A 19,211-nucleotide genomic window follows, 5' to 3' on the forward strand; every position below is an offset into this window, starting at 1 on the left:
AATGCTCCAACCCTGGCAGTGTTCAAGACCAGGTTGGACAGAGCCTTGGGTGAGATGGTTTAGTGTGAGGTGTCCCTGCCCATGGCAAGGGGGGCTGGAACTTGATGATCTTAAGGTCCTTTCCAACCCTAACTATTCTATGATTCTATGATTAGAATTTTCAGGTCAATTCATGGATATCATTAAAACTAAATGTAAACTTGTCTGAACTGGGCTAAACTTGTCCAAACTGGGCTAAACTGGTTTGGAGTAGGCTAAACTGGTCTGAACTGGGCTAAATGGTGCTGTGCTTGGCTGGGATAAGCTGGGTTTTCCCATGTGGCAGGAGAATATTCTTTGGAGCTCAGATTTGCCAGAACAGAATTCCCTTGTTCAGCAGTTCCAAGACGAAAGAGCCCCCCATCCTCCAGACCTGAATTCCACTGAATACAAAACCCTCTCCCAGGGATGCTGCTGCGGTGGGTCCGGGACTCGCTAAGAGGAGCGCCCGGCTCTGCTGGGTGCTGGCACACAGGAGCAGAGCATGGGCTCCTCTTGCCCTTGGGGACCGGGACACGGAGCGGCCGCGGGGAACGCGAGTGACGGCGGGAGGGATGGGCAGGGGGGCACGGTCCCCGCTGCATGGGAAGGGGGACAGCAGCCCCGCCGCGCCGCCGCTCCCCCCGCCCGCTGCCGGGCTGCCCCAGACCCCCTCGGTGCCCCGGGTCCTCGGTTCTCCCCGTGCCGAGCCGAGCCGTGCGGTAACACTGCTGTCCCTGCCCGTGGAGCGGGGGTTGGAACCGGATGATCTTAAGGTCTTTTCCAACCCAAACCATTCTATGATCAAGAGGTAGAGAAGAGCCCCCAGCTCTGGCTTCCGTGTGTCTTCGGCTGCCGTTGTGAAACCAAACCAGCTGCTGTGTAGGATGCAGATTAGAGTGTGTTACCCTGCACAGCAGCCAGCAGAGCTGCAGGAACAGGTCCCTCATACCCGAGATACGTTTGTATTTCCATCTCTGAGGGTTTGGTATTGCTGATGATACCACTGATCAGTGGTTGGTTCTTGGTCATTATAATGAATTTATTGCTCAGTTCCACCTCAATCTGAAAATACTGTCCCAGGAAAGGAAACAAAAATAAAGGAATGGAAGACCAGCAAGAATCAGCCATCACTCTTTTTACATTGATAGTTTATGTTCTTCCTGTATTATTTTGCAGTTATAAAGCACTTGGATAGACTTGCAATGGAAAAATGGCTCGTGTTCATTCATTGGCTTCAACAAGTCGCCTAAAAAGGGATGCTCTGCTTCAGGTGATAGGTTTAACATTGCATAGCAAAGCTATTCTGCTTGCAAACACCCTAATTATTTGTCTGAGTGCTGGCCATACATTTCATCACAGGTGGGAAGGAGTCATGTTAAGTCTTGGGAGGTGTTACAACAGTAGAACCTTTGCTCTTAAAGGAGCTTTAGCAAGAACAATTCTGACTGCCAAATGCCCAATTCCAAGCAGTTATTAAGTATATGCATATATCTCTATAGACAAGGACTTGCTTTTACCTGAAAATGCAGATTTTGCTGATCTTACAGTACTTCAGTCATTGGATTGGTAAGTCAAACAGCTTCATAGAATTATCCACAGGCTGAGAAGTGGCAGTGGTTACACATCCTGCCTGTCGCAGCCCTGGCAGAACATCTTGCATTGCTCTCAGCAGGCTGTTAATGCAAAGGTGCTATTTACCTGTCTGGTTTAGTCTGTCACTCTAATATCTTAATATTTCTGAAATTGCCTTTTGAATCTAATGAAAGGAGTGGGTATGGCTCCGATGTAATTGAAACTGCCAAGGAAATAGGTGGAACTTTTACAGCATTGTGAAGCTTGATGGTATGTGACAGAGGATCATTCACTTCACTGGTTCATAGTAATGGGAGAATGATGTCTCTTTAAACTCCCTGTTAATAAATATGAGCCTGATTATCTGTTTTCCCCTTCTTTGTAAGTTGTGGATCTTTCTTAAACCTTCATTAACATACACTAGAAATAAAAGCACTTCTTTCACATTCCAAAAATATCCCACAGCCCTAAAAGCATCTTCTAGGCTTTTTGGATCATACAGGTTATGAGTTTATTTCACACTTGTGTTTTGACATGTCCCTGCTGTTCCTACAGTAATTCAAAGAAGGAATGACTGTGCAGGCTCGATAACATAGAAATATTTACACAGGAAATAAAATAGCAGCAGTTTACAATGATTTACATGAGTGAAATGTAGAGAGGAAGCCTCAGAAAAACTGGTGTCTGGTTACCTTGTATGCAGTGACATGGGCTGAACTCTGCCCCAGCAGATACAACCATTTCCTATGGTGGTAGCAGAGAGCACTGGAATGTAATTGCTTTGAAGTACTATGTTTGAAATGTTGCTTGCAGACTTTGGTTTGAATGCTCTGGGGTGTTTCATATGGTGGCCAACAGCCAAACACGATGGTGGTGAAAAACTGAGTGACTGCAACAGGATAGATTCACCTGGAGGATGAAGTGTTGAGATACTAATTGAGATGAGGCATGGAGCTGCTTCACAGGGGTTATTGGGCAGCTGCATTGGAGTCAGGAGGCGAAAAGGAGTTTGGTCACTATTCCTTGTTCTGTTTTGTCCCTGTCCCCCTGTGGGAAAAGGGTGGTCAGGAGGATGAGGGGCCAGGGGAGAGCTGGCAGTGATGCTGAAGGGGTTGGGGATGGTTACTGCTGGAAACTGGCTGTCTGTCTAGAGGATGTGACCAGAGGCTTTATTAACCTACTTTGCTACAGAGGTGCAGAAATATCCTAGGAACTGTGCCAAAGCCTGGAGGCTTGTTGGACATGGAGAAGAAGGTTTCTCATTTGGGTTTTCCTTGGTTGGCCAGTGGGGATGGGAATAGAGGTCAGTGAAGGGGGCCAGGAGTGTAGTAGTTCGTGTAATTGTGGTATATGCTTTCAAAATAAAGAAAGTACAAAAATACAATGGAGATTTGTATGTTTGTTGCATATTATTTATTTATGAACAGCGCAGACCTTAGAGAGCTGTGCCATTGACTGAAAATAAGAAATCTTTTATGGAATTAAGAAATCTATAGGAATAAATGTCCTGTGTAGTGTTAGAACTGACTCTTGCTGTGGTTCATATAGGCAGTTGAGAAGTAAATAAAAAGGTCTCAAGCATAACCAGAAAATTTTGTGTAAATGGGAAAATAAATCTGATTTGGAAAGCAGTTTCAATTTTAAGCTTCCATGAAGGGAAGACAAATGAAACATTTTTAAAGATATTAACCGTAACAGTATCCCTTTAATTTTCTCTCCTTTCTTTTAAGTAAGACACTCTGACTCAATTTTTGTTCAAGGAGACAGATTTCTTGCAGTAATCAGTTTTGCTTTTAGCTCTGATTTTTGAAGAATACGTGATAATGGTGCACATGCTTGAGGGCGTGATTAGAACGCAACATTAAAAGGCTTTTTAGGACATCTCTGGTTGAAAAAGGAGCTCTGGAGAGGTCTGCATTTGGCAGCTGAGCACAGGGAATGAAGCATACCTTTGAAGTGCTGTACGAGGAACAAGTCGCTTAACCCTTTCACATCAAATACCTTTTAGGGGAAGGCAAATCTTGGTGTCTTCTTCAGCTGAAAGTTATCCCTTCCATCTGTGAGCTTGCATTCAGTCGTTCCTTTCCCCAGATGAGCCTGTAAAAGACCAAGAGTATGTATTGGGAAGAAGTGGCTATTTGGAGTAACTTACAGTACAGGTTTTTGTTTTAGTGCCTTTGAGTATTTCTTTGACTATTTTAAGTATTTCATAGAGTATGTTGAGGAAACTTAGTGAAATGCTGAGAATCCACATTGGTTGTGAGGTAATTAAATTGTTTTCCTTGATAATCCCCTTAAGGAACTTAGTTTCTGTTTGTTGTCTGTAGCACTCACAGACATGGGCAATGCAAATTCCTGGATGTGAAGCCTACTTGACTTGCCTAAATTTTGGGAGACTGTTTAGCTGGTAGGATAGATTATGGCAGGTTCCAGATGTCTAAAAGCTGAAGGAGCGTTTCCTCTTTGCCTGTGAGCACCTTCACCCAACTTTATCAACCCGTATCAGTCTGCAAATGACTCCTGTCTGTTCAGTATCAGGCGGATCTTTTGTGTGAGTGGGTGCTGAAGCTGGGATGGGTGAGTCAGGGGAGAAGGGCTTGTGAACAGGCTTCCAGTTCTGGGTGAGGCACTGCTCTTTAGTCCTCCCGCAGCTGGTGGGACACTTAAGGCAGGTGAGGAAGCACGAAACAACATCTGGATGGAAAACTCTCAGTGCCTCCCCTTCCGTCCCCAGAGCTGCTGAAGGAGTTTAGTAGTGCTTCCTCCCAGAGAGCTGAGGAAGAGGAGGAATGCTGGTATATATTAAGACATTCAGGACTTGCTTCTTCACTCAAAAGGCAATTGGAAGCAGGTTTTTGAAAAGTGTTTGCTCTGCTGTAATGGTTTTCTCCTTATAACTTATCTGTGTGTGGCTTTTCCTTTAAAACTTCAAGCTAAAATGATTAGGAATATCTCCTTTAAACAAGATTGTATCAGCTTCTGCATCTCTTCAACAATGCATGTACAGCCAGAGGGTAGAACAGGGTATAATACCATGCTAATTGGGTGTGTATGCTAAACCTGTCCTGTTGTGAAGAATCCAACAGAAGCAAAACCTCCCTCCCTTCTGATGGGACCAATCAGTTCCCACCCCAGGGCAGCTGAGGCTGGAGTCACTCAGCTAACAGGACAGGGTCTGCTGTGTTCCTGCCTCGCACTGATCCCAGCTCAGGCTTGGCAGACAGGGAGCAAAGGCTCGTGTAGGAAATGCGTCCTCAAACCAGCAAGCTCCAGTTAGCTACAAGGGAGGCTTTGTTTGCAGCTGGTTCCCTGCAGTTAGCTGGTGGGGTGAGGTGTTCCTAGAGGAAGAGTTTGTGTGTTATCCAAGCGCCCTCTGAAAGAGAGCACTCCCACCTCTCCATCTCCTTACGGACTAGGCAGAGCCACTGGGGCTCAGATCGTATTTGACATGTGCTGAAGCTGTCACTGTTCCTGACAGAGCAGTCTGTCTGTCTGCCCCTTTCCTGAGCTGCTGCTTCTCCTGCACGGTGCCAGTGCTGTGGTCTGCAGGGCCACATGGGAGCCTCACACCGGGTTCAGCATGCCATGCTTTGAGCCTCGGCTCAAAAAGTGACTTTTAGGCTGCTAAAGTTAGACAAAATGCTTCAGCATTTGAATAACTTCCATTAAGAACTGTCCCAGAGCTTCAAGATGTGTTTTCCGTGCATTGGTGAACACCAGCACTGGTGCTCGGGAGCCGTTTGGAAGAAGAACACTTACTGCAGTCCATGTTTGGAGAGGAAGCATTTCCCAGATAAGCAGTTTGGTAACTGCACACCCTCTCCCTGCCCTTTCCCTTCACTCTTGGGAATCCTCTGGGTTTGTGAGCTTCTCTAGAGGATTTTATTTTGTTTCATCCCATGCTCAAATGTGGTTTGGGACGTTCCCCGGTGCGCTTGACAGCAGTGCCCTGTACTGAGAAAGCACCACGCGCCCTTCCATATGAGCTGCATTATTTTGTTTAAAAGTGGCCTATCAGATAAGCTTGGCTGAGCAGCTGAAATGCTTGTGGGGCCAGCTTTGCTCTGTGTTCTAGAGTAAGGCTGTCTGGAGGAGCTCTGCAGGATTGAGAGTCACGCAACTGGGGACCAAAGTTCATGGCTAGTAAGAAAAACTGGGAAAGTAATCCTGTGAGCCTCCCCTCTGATAAATCCTGGTGTACGTTTATAGGTGCTCTCTGTAAACGTAAGGGAAGGCTCACTTCCCCTTAGAACAAACTCCACCAGCAGTTTCCCACACCGCCCCTGAGAGCGTTCTTTCATTATCTTGTTTCTGTGTAATATTTGCCATGGGGTAGTCACAAACTTGTTTTTCTGCCAGTTGCAACTGTAGAACAATGTGCATGCATTGACCTGGATTCAGAGGGAGAAAAAGTCACTGCTGGCGCAGGCTCCACCTCGAGAACTTGCCATTGACGTGGTAGAAAGTTGCTGAAGACTTTACAGTGCGTAACTGAGAAGGCCAAATGCCTGCAAGGATTCTTTGAGATAAGAGTTGTCATTGAAAGCCTTTTAACTGGAGGTCTGGATTGTATCGTTAATCCTGCCTGTGGCCCTAGTGCTCTTTAACATTTTACTCTTTCTGGAGTGATTAGCCTGCAGTGTGAGTAGAAGCGATGGGATTTGTAATGTATCTTCCTTCTCGAAATGTTTCGTGTCAGACTCTTGTTTAAACATCTTCTGTAGTCCTTAAATATAAGAAGACATATTTACATTATGTGTAATCAGCAAAAAAGCAAGTTTTCTGATGGGTAGAAGTGGCCCTTCTACAACAGGGCACTCGGCTGTGGTTCTGTGCATGCAGTCCCCATTCCTGGCTCATTTCAGAGCCAGGTTTAGATTTATTAGTGAATGCAGAACTGGATCTGGGAGGATTAAACAAGATGGGCTGTAAGTGCCTTGCAGCGTTAGTCCAGAACACACGTAACACATCCTGGCTGGGTACAGGAAGTTTTACCTTCAGTTCCATTTGAGGGTTTGCAAAATCTCGGTGTCTGCAGAAAACCAGGCACTGTTTCAAGAGGAGCGGTTCAGTCTCGTGTTAAGCGTTCACATATACAGGGATTTGATTTTTTAACAAAAGCAAGAGTCTGAACTAACACAAATTTTCTTGCTTCCCTGAATCTTCATCTCTTCTCTCTCGTGTTTGTAAAGCTTTTCCCTCTTTTTGAGGGAAAATTTTTGTCATGTTTATAAAAACAGTGAAACTGCCCAAAGTGCTGTTACGTAGGAAATGAACAGTACGAAATAGCAGCACGATATCAAATCCATTCACAAATCAAGAACAGAGAAATAACCTCTCATATTTTGGCCATAGTAGTCTTGGTGTTGCCATCATATAATATTTATCATGCAGCATAATTAAAGCTAAAGTATCTTCCTTGATATCCCCCCAAGTTAATAAATATAACTTATTTTTTGCCCCATACCTATAGATATATTTTTGCCAAGTTATTTTTGGCTTAAATCCTGGTTTCTTATCCCTTTATCCCATCTGCAGTTGATGGTTAATAAGTGAAACCTTTGCAGACTTCAGTAGTAGCTTGAAAAGAGCTCCCTATTGACTCCGGGCCGAGTGATGGACAGATTCCCTGCCTGCTGCTCACTTCACTGCTAGATTCACCTAGGGTGTAATAGCCTAGCAAAGCAGAGGAGGGAATTGAAATGTGTTCTTCTGAGAACAGCAGTAAGTAAAGCTGCCTTTCTAGTTGTTCTCTCAATTAGCTCCTAGGAGATTTTTGTGCTTTTCTAGTTTCTCTTGGGGATATGTGACCTGATAGCATATTGCTATAAATAATTATTTTACTAGTATCAAAGTAGGAGCTGCACACAAACACAGAGCCACATCTTTATTGGATGGTGTAAGTACCATTTTGTACAGACAGGCTTTTTTCTTTCTTTTTTTTCTCTTTTTCTTTTCCCTCTTCCTTGGAATACACTCCTGACACTTCTGATCTTCATAACTTTGATTGTTAGTTTTGTGCTGCCCCTTGAAGTGAAATTGCTGGTGAGTGGCATAAAGCTCACAAGCCCAGGCGAGGAGATGAGGAGCAGTGTGAAATCATTGCAGCTATGGGGGAAGAGCAGAGGAATTGCTTTCAAGCTGGATACTGCAGGTGATCATTACTTGTTTGTAGAAGTGAGTTATTTAAAAGAAAAAAGGAACTGGCCTTAAATGCATATTAAATGCCACAGCAACCTCACTTAACTCATTCCTTGACCAGGGACATCAGCAGGAGCACTAGGAAAAGACCGTTCACCTGAATCAGTTCTTAATGCATGGAAGCATTTGAGAACGCAGAGAGCTGACACACCAGCCTTGCTTACACAGCTGAGATGAGCCTGGACAGCTCTGATTTAGCTCTTTTTTAAAATGAGTCCCACAACGAGTAAAAATGAGCATCAATAAATCTGTGGTAGCTGTCAGAATAAATCAGAGTTCTGTGGTGGTTGATTAAAGACCAACCCTTTTATCAAATCTTTCCCTCTCGCTACTGAGGCTGTGGGACAGCTCCATCCACAGGAGAAGTGTAGGAATTAATGGAATTAACAGGGCACTGGTGTTGGCCTGTATCAGTTGCCTGATTGGGTTCTGACTTAGCATAGTATTCCTGGGTATGAAAGCAAGTGTTTCAAATCCATCCAAAATCCTATTTTAGATGTGTTTTTACAGTGAACTCCAGACATTCCTGTTTTCATTTGTCTGTTCCAGCTTCACAGGTGACTTCCTCTGAACTTGTGTCTTGGGTTCACATTTTATGTTACCTTCACAGTCTTGACCTGTATCCTCTCCATTGGTGCTGGTAGCACAGCTTGTAGGAAGAATTGGAAGTGAGCATTTTAATCCACAAGTCAGTAAAAAAGACACCTTTTGAAGTCTAATGGTAACGATATGGAGATAATGGCACTACCTAAGAGTATACGTGAGTGTAGGTTAGAGCTTTTAAAAGTTTGAGTTTTAGACTAAGGTTGAAAATGTGTGCTGTATTTACTTTAAATTTCATTTTATTAGAACTATGTGAACAGATACGTAACTGTAAAACCCAGATGTTTGCTCAGTACATGCATTAAAAGGGTGCTGTACCTGAATAATTGACGTGAGGTTTAGTTTGACAGGTAACAGTCATGAAGATGGACGTTTGAACAGGGCGGTTTGCAGTGGGGATGGGAAGCTGCCCTCAGAGCTGCTCATTAGCCCATAGGGATGGGACAGCCCCTGTGCTGCAGATCCTGGGATGCTCAACCCAGGAAGCCTCTCAGCAGCAAAGGGCTGAATCTGCTCTGTGGCACTGCTTGTGCTGAGCCCCAGCAGCTGCTACCCTGAGTTAGGAGAGAGCAAACTCACCCTGGCGTGAAATTAGTGCCCTTGCACTCGCAGTCATTAGGGTTATATTGTTACCAGCTACAGGCAGGGCTGTGCCTGGCATGAATAATAACAAGAAATGTGAGCTTTACCCCAAAACATTACCAAGACACCCTGCAAACTTTGAAACCCTGTGTGTTGTGGTTGCAGCTAATAACAGGTATTAGAGTGTTTTCCTTGACAGTTACTGCAGTAATATTTATACTTACGAGACCTGGAAATAGGCAGGACGTTTCTAAATGAAAATATGCTTAAAAGGTGGTTATTAAAAATAGCTCCAAAATGTTTCAAGTGCAGATTCCCAAGGCTGTGCTGCAGCTACTGAAGCACGCAGCCTCTGAGATGTTTGGTGTGGGGAGGAGAGCTGGTGTCCAAATCCTTGGGTACCGAACAGAGGATTCGCCAGGCTGGATCAGAAATGAAACTGCTGAGTGGAAACTTGGCCTTACTGATTACTGCATGCTGTTCCTGTGCTTTTTCAGTTCCCTGTATGTTCCATGCAGGTTTGTGAATTGTACTGCACATCTGACCTGTTGATGGAATTTTCCTGTCAAAACCACCTAAAAGCTCAAAGCTGAATCTGGGATGTTGTGTGCCTCTTAACCTGCGATAGTGTCAATTCCAAAGGGGAAAACAAGTGATCCAGTAGCATCTGCAGTGTAACTGCTGAGGGTTTAATGACTAAAGCGTCACAACTTTGTTTTAGTAGCGGGAACATAGCTGTGTGATTCCCAGGAAGCGGCAGTTTTTAGGCTTGCTTTTACAGGTTGGAGGTTTGTGGCTTCCTTTCCCAGGCTGGGCAGGGGCCAGAGCTGCTGTCTCACAAAGCAAGAACACCTCTAATTAGCCGATCAGTGGTGCTTGACCTTGTGAGCAACGGGAGCTCAGCTCATGCCGGGATCAAATCCTGTGACTGAGCACCGCCCGGTACGGGCCCTGCTGTGTGCCATCCAGAACCTGTCCCTGCTGTAATCCCCCAGCCACGGGCCAGCCTGAAGCGTGCCTGCTCCTGAGGAGTAGTACCTTGTTCTGCAGGCATATGCATTGAGGTGACCCTCATCTCTGAACGGAGTTCCTGTAGGGTGAGAGAGGATGCTTCAGCCTGGCCCGTGGTGAGTGCTGAGTTGCACTAGCAGGGGATTTGCTGCAGTGCTTCCAGTTTTCATTCCATTTTTTTCCAATTTAGGCTAAAGGCAAGAGGCAGAGTTCCTGGCGAAAGTAGGAAGCGTGTTGTGAATTAGAAGACCTGTTCAGGTTGTGTTCAGACAGAAGAAGAACCTTCCATGTGATTTGCAGGGGAGTTGCACGATAGAAGAGCCAGCAGCTTTTTAAGGACAGATGTAGTCCTCAGGCTACATAGCTGGATGTGGATTCTTACCTGGCTATGGCATTGCACTGCAAAGAAAGTTATTTTGATCATCCCGATAAAAACATGCAGGAAAAAATGGCTTCCTGACAAGTGGAGAGCTAGAAACCCTGCTCTGTGGTGAGGTCTTAGAAGCCTCACCCTAAAAACTGTGATTGGGAATTGAGGCACCGTAATCTCCTTGCTCTACTTTTATGGTTCTCATTATAAAATTCTATTTTCAGAATCTAATTACTTTAAATTAAAATACTTGCCATGTGCAAAGCACCTGATAGTTTCTGAACTACTGTACTTGTAGCCCATAAGCTCTGTGAGAGAACTACAGGTTATCATGCCTGGATTACATTTGAGGAAACTTAGCTGCTGTGTGCTGTTGCTTGTCCAGATGTGAAGTGATTTAGTGGTAGATCAAGTAATAGTCATACATTGCCAGTGTTCTGTCAGGATGGGATTAGTACAGTTTTTGCCCTCTTAGGAGAGGAAGAAGGCAGCAGTAGGTCTGACAAATCAAATCTCTGTAACTGAGCAAATGGTTTACTCTTAATAAGGTGGTTTTGGGAGGTGAAGGAGATCGCTCCTTGTCTCAAGGTGCTAATCTGACTTGGAGCTGCAGCGTGGCAGGCAGTCTGTGCACTGATGGACATCGCCAGCCACTTCACAGCCAGCAGACTTGACTGGGTTTGTGTGTACGTGCTCCTAATGAAGAAGGATCACACTGCGTTCAACACGGGCTCTGAGGGTGTGCATAATGCCCTTTGCTCTTTGCTTTTGTCCCTAGAAGTGTCTTCGCATTGTTTTGACTCACCGTCCAACTGAGAATGATAAGAACTCTAAAATAGTCTTTTCTGATTTGGAAGAATTGTCTGACAGCAGTGTGTGATGTTCTGAATCTTCTGTTCTTTAGGTCAGTAACAGATCCACGCGATGGAAAGAGAGTTGCACTCAAAAAGATGCCCAACGTCTTCCAAAATTTGGTCTCCTGTAAAAGGGTCTTCCGGGAGTTGAAGATGTTGTGTTTTTTTAAGCATGACAATGTAAGTAAAATCAAAGTAATTCTGAAGTCTTTGATAAAGCCTGATTGTAGAATGGAGCCATCTGTAACAGAAGTCTCTTAAGTTATAGGACATGTAAAATGCTTTAAAAGCTCTCTAATTTTACGGTTATCACACTTCTTGGAACTCAGGTGTTATCACTGCAAACACTATCAAAAATGGAATTATGAAGAATGTAGGGATATTCATAATTACCCTTCCAAAATGTTTGCAAATAGACAAGACACTTCTACCTAATCTTATTTTAGGCTTTAGATAAATGTCAGTCTGCACAAAGCTGTGCCAGCTGGAGATGCTTTCGTTTCCAAGCTATTTCTTGCTCCATCTTCCTCTCCCTGGCTTTTCTATCTGCTTTCTTCATTCTAGCGGAGTGGGAAGAATGCAGCTATGGATGTGGTAACCCCCCCATTGATGAGCATTAATGAGTGTGTTGGGAGTGCTATCTGCTCCCAGCAGAATGGGGTCAGGAGGCACAGATCTGTTATTTCTCCTGTTTTAAATTTTACCTTGTTTTATCTTGAGGGTATTGTATTCCAAGAAAGATTTTATTTGTGGTTTAGCACTGGGTTCAGTGCTGGTGTCAGTGGGTGCAAAAGAGCTGGACTGCCTTGCCAGCTTGTACCAGGCTGCAGAGTCCCACCACCACCACTGTCACCAGTCCTTGGATGCTGGGACAAGATTTCTCTTGAACTGGTACCTTAAACTGCTCCTCACCAGGGTTTTCGTTCTGGAGAGGGTTTTACTGAGGGATATAAAATCAAATAAAAGCATCTCTGTAAGCAGTCAGAGGTTGAGCCTGATAACCACTGACGTGTGTGTACTTCACTTGAATGTCATAGGTCTTCCTAGGACAGGATCTAAAAGACAACACCAAGGTAGTATTTTTTCCTGTGAGAGGATGTAAATTCTGAGCTGCTGCTTTTCTACCTTTCTGCTTTGCACAAAGAGCTGAGCTTCTCATTCAGAACGTGAACAACTTTGGTTCTGTAATTCCCATGTGGAAGCAGGACTCTTAAGTAAGATGAAAGGCACGAAGTGTGATGTCTTTTGCTTTTGCATTTTTTTGCTAGAATTACTTCTTTCAAATATTTTATAGTTGTGTATACTTTGAAGTAAACCGGTTTGTATTGGGTAGACAAATGAATGCTTTAAGGTAGTACTGGGACAGCTGGGAAAAGTTCCTTGAATTAAAAAAAAAGAGGGAGAGATACCCTGGATGTACAGAACATCTGACTTGCTGGGCTATTAAATTCACCTCTCTGGCACATAGAATATTGGTCTGTCTGTGTGGGATAGAATAAAGCTCTGTAAGGAAGGTACAGTCTGACTGTCTCTTTGAAAGGATTTGGTTTTGTTTGACTGGGATGGGTCCTGACTTGTGTGGTGTTTCCTAGGTACTCTCTGCCCTCGACATACTCCAGCCTCCACACATTGACTATTTTGAAGAAATGTATCCTAAATATAAAATAGAGCATCTTAATTGAGGTAGGTGTAATTTTCATTAGCTTAGGAACTGCAACTAGTGGGTGGAATCTATGAAATAGAACTACAACCCCCCTGAGCCTGTACCTGAACAGTTTTATTTAAAGAAGTGAATCTACACCGTCAAGAGCTCTTAATTGATACTAAAGTTGGAGGTGAAATGGTGCAGGATTGAACGTGAAGCTTTGAAGATGTCAGAGCCAGCAAAGGCAGGACACCGTGGTACGTACCAACAGATACTGCTGCTGCTAATGGTGATTCCCCCAAAACAGTCATTAACTTCTCCTCGGTTGTTAGTACCTTAAGATACTTCCTGGTGTTTTCAGAGTGCTACTGGCACATGCTCTGAAACCACGGCTCCCCCAGGATGTTTCTGCAGAGAGGCTGGGTTGTGGCTTTCCTCGTTCAGCCTCTGTCTTGCTCAAGAAGACAGCTTTCACGCCGATAAACGTGCTGTGTAACGTGTCAGTGATGCAAAGGTACACCCTGTCCGTGGGTGACTCTATCACCAGACTGCATTTTAGTACATAACTTGACATGCGAGTGTCATGCTTTCTTTCATCCCTGTTCTTAAACTTGGGGTTATTTTGGGGGTTGTAGTTGGGAATATCAGCAGTTTTTAATACTGAAAATTCAGGGTGGGTTCTTATTGACTGCAGCTGGAAGAGAAGTTCTGTGGCTCAAAGCAGGTTGTTCTGGTTTTTAAATTGCAAGAACTTTACTGCAGTGAGTTAAGTACAGGCTTATATGGTGCAGAAAGCATCTAGAACTAGCATGAGATTTAGAACAAAAAGGTATTTTAAATAGGGGTAGTTCTGTTCTCTGCAGAGACTTTACTAGCCACACACCAGGAATCCTGATAAAGGTTGCCTGACTGGATTAATGTCACTGCCTGCTCTCCTCTTTATGCTGTTCTAAAAATTCAACCTGCTAAGAGCCGTTTCTGAGACCTTTTTTAGCTAATAAAATCTGAATTAACTTCATCATTTGCACTGAATGAGATTATTTGTTTATATTTTGTTTCTTATGTGCGTAGGAAAAAATCTCTTCGCCAGACTCCTGCCCAAAACAGTGTTAAGATTATTTGCAGAGCTTTATAAGCTGCTCAGATATTTTTAAAACATGCTGTTAGTAACAAAATATCCTTTGGAGACCTCAGTAAAAGTGGTATTTTAGAGAGCAGGTAATCAAATATCCCAACACATTGACATTTCCATTACCAAATTAGCATTTCAGTCCAGGGATCTGCTGTGCAGCTGAGGGCAGCTAATAGACTGCTGTGCTTTCTGTGGAGAACCCCACAAGCAAACACTGAAAGTTAACCTCAGTGCTGAATTGTTGGACGTGAGCACTTGACTCATGCTCACTTGAAGCATGTTCAGTTATGTGTTGTCGTGGGCACTGCTCCTTTCACAGCTTCAGCCGCAGCCTCTCCAGGTGAGAATTCACAACCAAATGGTGCAAATAAAAGCTTCCCAAACCCCAAATTGTTACCAGAATGTCTGTGAATGAGGCAGGGCATTATGACATGGCTGCCATAAGCTGAAGTGAGATACCTGCCAGTCAATGGTCATCCGAAAAAGTATGCATGTATATACAGGGGTACACATAAAGTGTTCTGATGGAGGATTTGGGGTTGTTTTCTAAGATTATGTGGGTTTAATGTAATTGTAATTGGGACCTGAGAGCTTTTGCTGTTACCTGAGTGCATGGTAACAGTTAGGTTTATTAAAATGGAATGCACTGTCCCACAGGTGTCTGCAGGCTCCTACAGGTAACTCCGTTAGGTTGGTGTCAGTCTCCAGTGGAGCTTTGGGTGCATCGGCGTAACTGACTTTGGCAGGTTGGTTTTGAGTGCTGATGGGTCTTTGTGCTGTTTTGTGTGACCCACTGCAGAAGACAATTAATGGGGAGGAAATTGTCATTCTTTATTTTTAGCTAAGCTGATCTTTGTGAAATATGGTTTGATTTATTTATAATATCTTGAGTGGACTGGAGAAGAAAGTAGGTGCATTTTAAACTTGGGGAGTTTAACTGAAGTACAGCGTGATTGATCACCACATTCTTTGGTTGAAAATATTGCTCAACCACAGCTTTTTTGTATGAATGTGAGATGAAGCTCTTAAATTCTGCTTTGAATTTCCTTGCCTATGAACAGCATATAAGTAGTCCTCAAAAACTGGATTTTGATTATTAACACTAGTTCAATGGCCTCATTTTATACCAAGTCATATGAGTTATAAATCAGATCTAGGTTAAGGATTACTCCTTCTGTGTAATGTACAATCAAGAATATTTAAATGGGATAAGCTTGTTTTTATGAGCTTGGCTACTGCCAAGTTCTGAATACAAACCCAAAAGCTTAGTTTCCTTCATGGTTAACTGATTTGAAGCCATTCTGACTTGAGCTTTATAGAGATGTATTTTTCAGGTTGTTTGAATTTCCTGACTCTCAGATTGGTGACAGAGACCATTTGCTTTGTGTAACCTTCTCTCTCCTTTCTTCTGAAATAATTGCAGTAAATGCACTTAGGACCCTTAAGTTCATTAGAATAAAGGAATTAAAATCCAGTGAGATTTCTGTTTTAGAGTGAAAATTCTTTGCAAACGCTTAGATTGGGATATAATTTGAATGTATAATGGCATTTTAGATTGAAAATCTTTGTGAGCACTCAGCGTATTATACAGGTATTGATATTTTGCCAATATCACCTAGTGCAAAAAGGAGTAGATAATGGAGCATATATTATTCTGGGTGTTGTTGAAAAAGAGATTGTTGGTGAACTTTAGGCTTTTATATTCATCATTAAGTTCATTATTAAGGTGAAGTTCAAGGCTTATCCCAGTAATCATCATCAGTTTACCTTGGTGGAAGAGAAGCATACACTGGATTGGATGATGTCTGGTTCTGTTGTGTGCCTGCTTCCCTGGGTGGACTGGCCTAGCTTCAAAGCACATCACTTCTAGAGGTCAAGAGTGGAGTGACTCACCGATTTTGCTAGAGCATCTAAGAAGTATTTCATTGCAGCTGCCTTATCTGTTAATTCTGACTGGTTTTCAGTGATAGGTTTACAGTTGCACTCTGATCTAAAAAGTCTTTTCCAGCCTCGATGATTCTGTGATTCTCTGGTTTATAGCTCTCTCTTTTCCCATTACAGAATCTCCCGCAGTTGATGTTAATGCTGAATTCTGCACCTGGATATGCAGACATTTTCTTTTAAGAACTCTCCTAAGTTTCTATAGTAACTTTTTGAAAACTCTTCCCATGAAAGTGACTGTTAGAAGCAGCCCGGTAGAAATCACTTTTGTCAGCCTCATTATACTGACTTGGAAAGATTTAAATACCCGTAGAAGCAAAGGTGTGCAGTAATTCCTTCCCACTGATCTTATTAAGAGGTGAAAGAACTGTTTTCTGACAGATTACGGAGTAAATCCCTCATATATGTAGGCTGCAGGAGGGTAGACAGGGACAAGGTAAGATTTGGTTCCAGCAGCCTGTAAAAGGGACAATGCCCACACTGTTGGGGCACCAAGGAGGGTAGGGTCAGGCTTCCTGTCCTGTCACAGTACCCTTAGAAAGAGTTCCCTTGTTTAAGTGCTCATCTGAAATGTCATCGCAGCAGGTTCCTCTGGGCCAGCACACAAACAGGGACCTCAAGGATTAAGAGGATTAGTGCCCTCTGTGGAAAGCTGCAGGTTGCTGATTTGCAGCTGGTAACACAACAGTTTGTAGTGCTGGGTCAGGCAGGGTTGTGACTTAGATTCTCACTAGATTCTCATGAGAGCAGAGTGGCTTGATGTACTTTGTGCAGGTAATGCAAGTGTGTGCTGCCATTGTCAGACAGTCTGAGCGAGCATCCTTGGTGTCTGCTCGGATGAACTGTGCCAGAGTAGCTGTTCCCTGCAACACGAGGCTCCTTTGCCTTGGGTTAAAGTTCTGCTTTACTCAGCAGTAAGGTTGTGGTGCTTTGAGTCCAGTTTCTGCAGAAGCTGGTTGGATAATGCTGGAACTGTGAATGTTTTCCCCACCATGCATTGGAAGTCCCTCCAAAAGCTTCTGCCAGTGCTTGTCTGTGCTCTGGGAGACGTGCCATGGATTGCCATTTGTGCATAGCACAAGTAGAGGTGACTTGGTGGCAAATATATCAGTAGTTTTGCCTATAACAGAAAAGTCAGCAAATTTTAAACATCAGATAAACATAACGTAAGGAATAATTTAGACAGGCGTTAGGTTGATTAATTGTTTAATAATTGTTGCACCGGGTCCTTTTTCTCCCATGTTTTCAGTATTGATATAAAATAAGGATATTGTAGAAATAGTTCTACTAGGAAGCTATGAAGTCTGCAGAGAGTTAGAGGTGGCATCACAAATTTAGCTTGGTGTGATCCTAACGTAACCCCAAGTATAACTAAAGTACACTAGAATAAGAGAAACACCTTTGTTTTATAGAAATACTGAAATACGAGGTTTGTTTTGCTTTTAAAAAGCCTGTTTCCTGCAGGGTCATGCATGAGGACACCTCCCCACCGTTAGCATCCAGCCATTCCACCAGCCCCAGGACTCGTTCACGGGACACCAGCCTCTTCCCAGAAAAACAGAGATGAGTTCTGTGGTGTGCAGAGGGCCAGCGAAGCAGGACCCAAGTGGGTACAGGGACACCCATCACAGAGGGTTCTCCATTCCTTTTTCACACATGTGTGCCACTGTGCAAGATTTCCCAGCTCAGCAGCTCTCCCAGTGAACAGAGCAAGGGAAGTTCTTTTGTGCCCAGCATTTGCCTTGGTAACTATTGCAAAGCAAATTGGAACATTTGTAGTTCTAATTTTATACAGCTAGTTACCTAATTACTGCTGTCAGGAGCAATTTCTCTCTGGTCGCAGCGCTCAGCTTAGCTGCGTGTTCCAGCTCCAGTGACCACCTCAGTGCCAGCACGTTTTATGGCTCTGCTTGAGAAAGAAAACTGCAGGTACCTGTTTGAATGCTTGAAATCCCAGGGGGGTTTGGTTTTGCTCAACATTCATCCTGGCCGGAGCAAAGTCATTGACCTGCTCGGGACGGGCTGTTTGAGGAGCTGCCGTGTTTGTAACAGGCAGGAACGTGAAGCAAGTGCTGCTGCTGCTCTTGTTTCGAGACCCTCATTAAATTATCTGGAGACAACAATCAGATAGCTGCTGCTCAAGTTAATGGCACCTCGGAGCCCCTGTCAAGAGAGCTTTATTTAATGCGCAGCAGACCTGGAGTGGTGCAGGTGCCATTTCAGGCCCTCATTTAATTTAAGCTGCTTTAGTTGGCATGGCAACTAGTTGAGACATCTGGGAGACGTTATGTCGGGATTGAGATTTAGGGGGATTTGTGGCACAGCGCAGCAAAAATCTGATCAGAATAAAGTGCAGAGTAATGCCTCGGGATTACTTTTAATATTTGACATTAACAGTGAAACACAAAGATCTGTTGCAGCCACAAGGTAAAATCCAGAACGTAAAAGGCTGGTATAAATATTTAAGAGGGCCTTTGCACGAGGAAGAGAAAAATGAGAGGACTCGAAATTACGGTGCTGCGGGGTTGGCTCTTGTCTCATGAATTCTTCATGACTGCAGTGTTAATTTGCTTTGGGTTTGGTCAAAAAGTTGGCAATATTTAACTTCCAAAATGAAGTTCTGTGTGGTGTGCTGGGGGCAGGTGAGCACTTTGGCTGATGGGGATTTGGCCAGAGAGGGTTTGCAGAGCAACAGATGGAAGTAGAACCTTGCTTAGGTAGAGATGCAGGAAAATGGGAGTTTTCTCTAGGTTGTCAATTGGTGATAAAGGTGAGAACTGGTTCAAGTTTGAGCCGAAGCTGACTCGCCATCTTATACAAGATAAGGATCTCGACTGAAGTCAGGGTTTGCTGTTGCATTTCAGGCTTGATGTGTAGGGGGTTATAAAGAGCACTGAACCAACTGATAGGCTCCTGCAGGATAATGGGGAGATGTAAAGTGAAAGCAAACCCAGCTCCTTGAACTGAGAATGAACCTGGAGCACCAGGGGAGACAGCAGGCTGGGGCTCTGGAGATGCAGGTTTATTTCTCACTCCCTCCTTGCTCTTTCCCATAACCTTGGCAGCGTGCACCACCTCCCTGCTGTATTTGGTCTGTTTGAACGTGGCAGAGCTTGGTGTGACTCCAGTGCCCTGCTTAACCCTCACCTTAGCATCAGCCACAGCATGTACAACTCTGTGTCCCGGCCTGTAGTTGTGACCATCGCTGTGCTCTGCACATCCATGAGTACATCAAACAGTGGGTTATGGGGCTTAGCTTTTCCTCCAGGTAGAAGTTTG

The 19,211-nt window shown here is 43.9% G+C and overlaps 1 protein-coding gene across 2 annotated transcripts in view; it reads left to right on the top strand.

Moving 5' to 3' along the window:
- NLK (nemo like kinase) overlaps positions 1–19,211 on the top strand; it is a 43,455-nt gene that overhangs the window by 13,845 nt on the left and 10,399 nt on the right. For both annotated transcript variants that reach the window (XM_057396463.1, XM_057396462.1), the window contains 2 exons: positions 11,265–11,394; positions 12,807–12,862. In XM_057396463.1, coding sequence (XP_057252446.1) covers positions 11,265–11,394; positions 12,807–12,862 — 186 coding nt within the window. The remainder of the gene's footprint in view (positions 1–11,264; positions 11,395–12,806; positions 12,863–19,211) is intronic.

Source organism: Pezoporus wallicus, unplaced genomic scaffold (assembly GCF_028554395.1).
Source record: "Pezoporus wallicus isolate ANWC-B61680 ecotype Strahan unplaced genomic scaffold, APGP_CSIRO_Pwel_v1 contig_14789, whole genome shotgun sequence".
NCBI classification, from domain to species: domain Eukaryota; kingdom Metazoa; phylum Chordata; class Aves; order Psittaciformes; family Psittacidae; genus Pezoporus; species Pezoporus wallicus.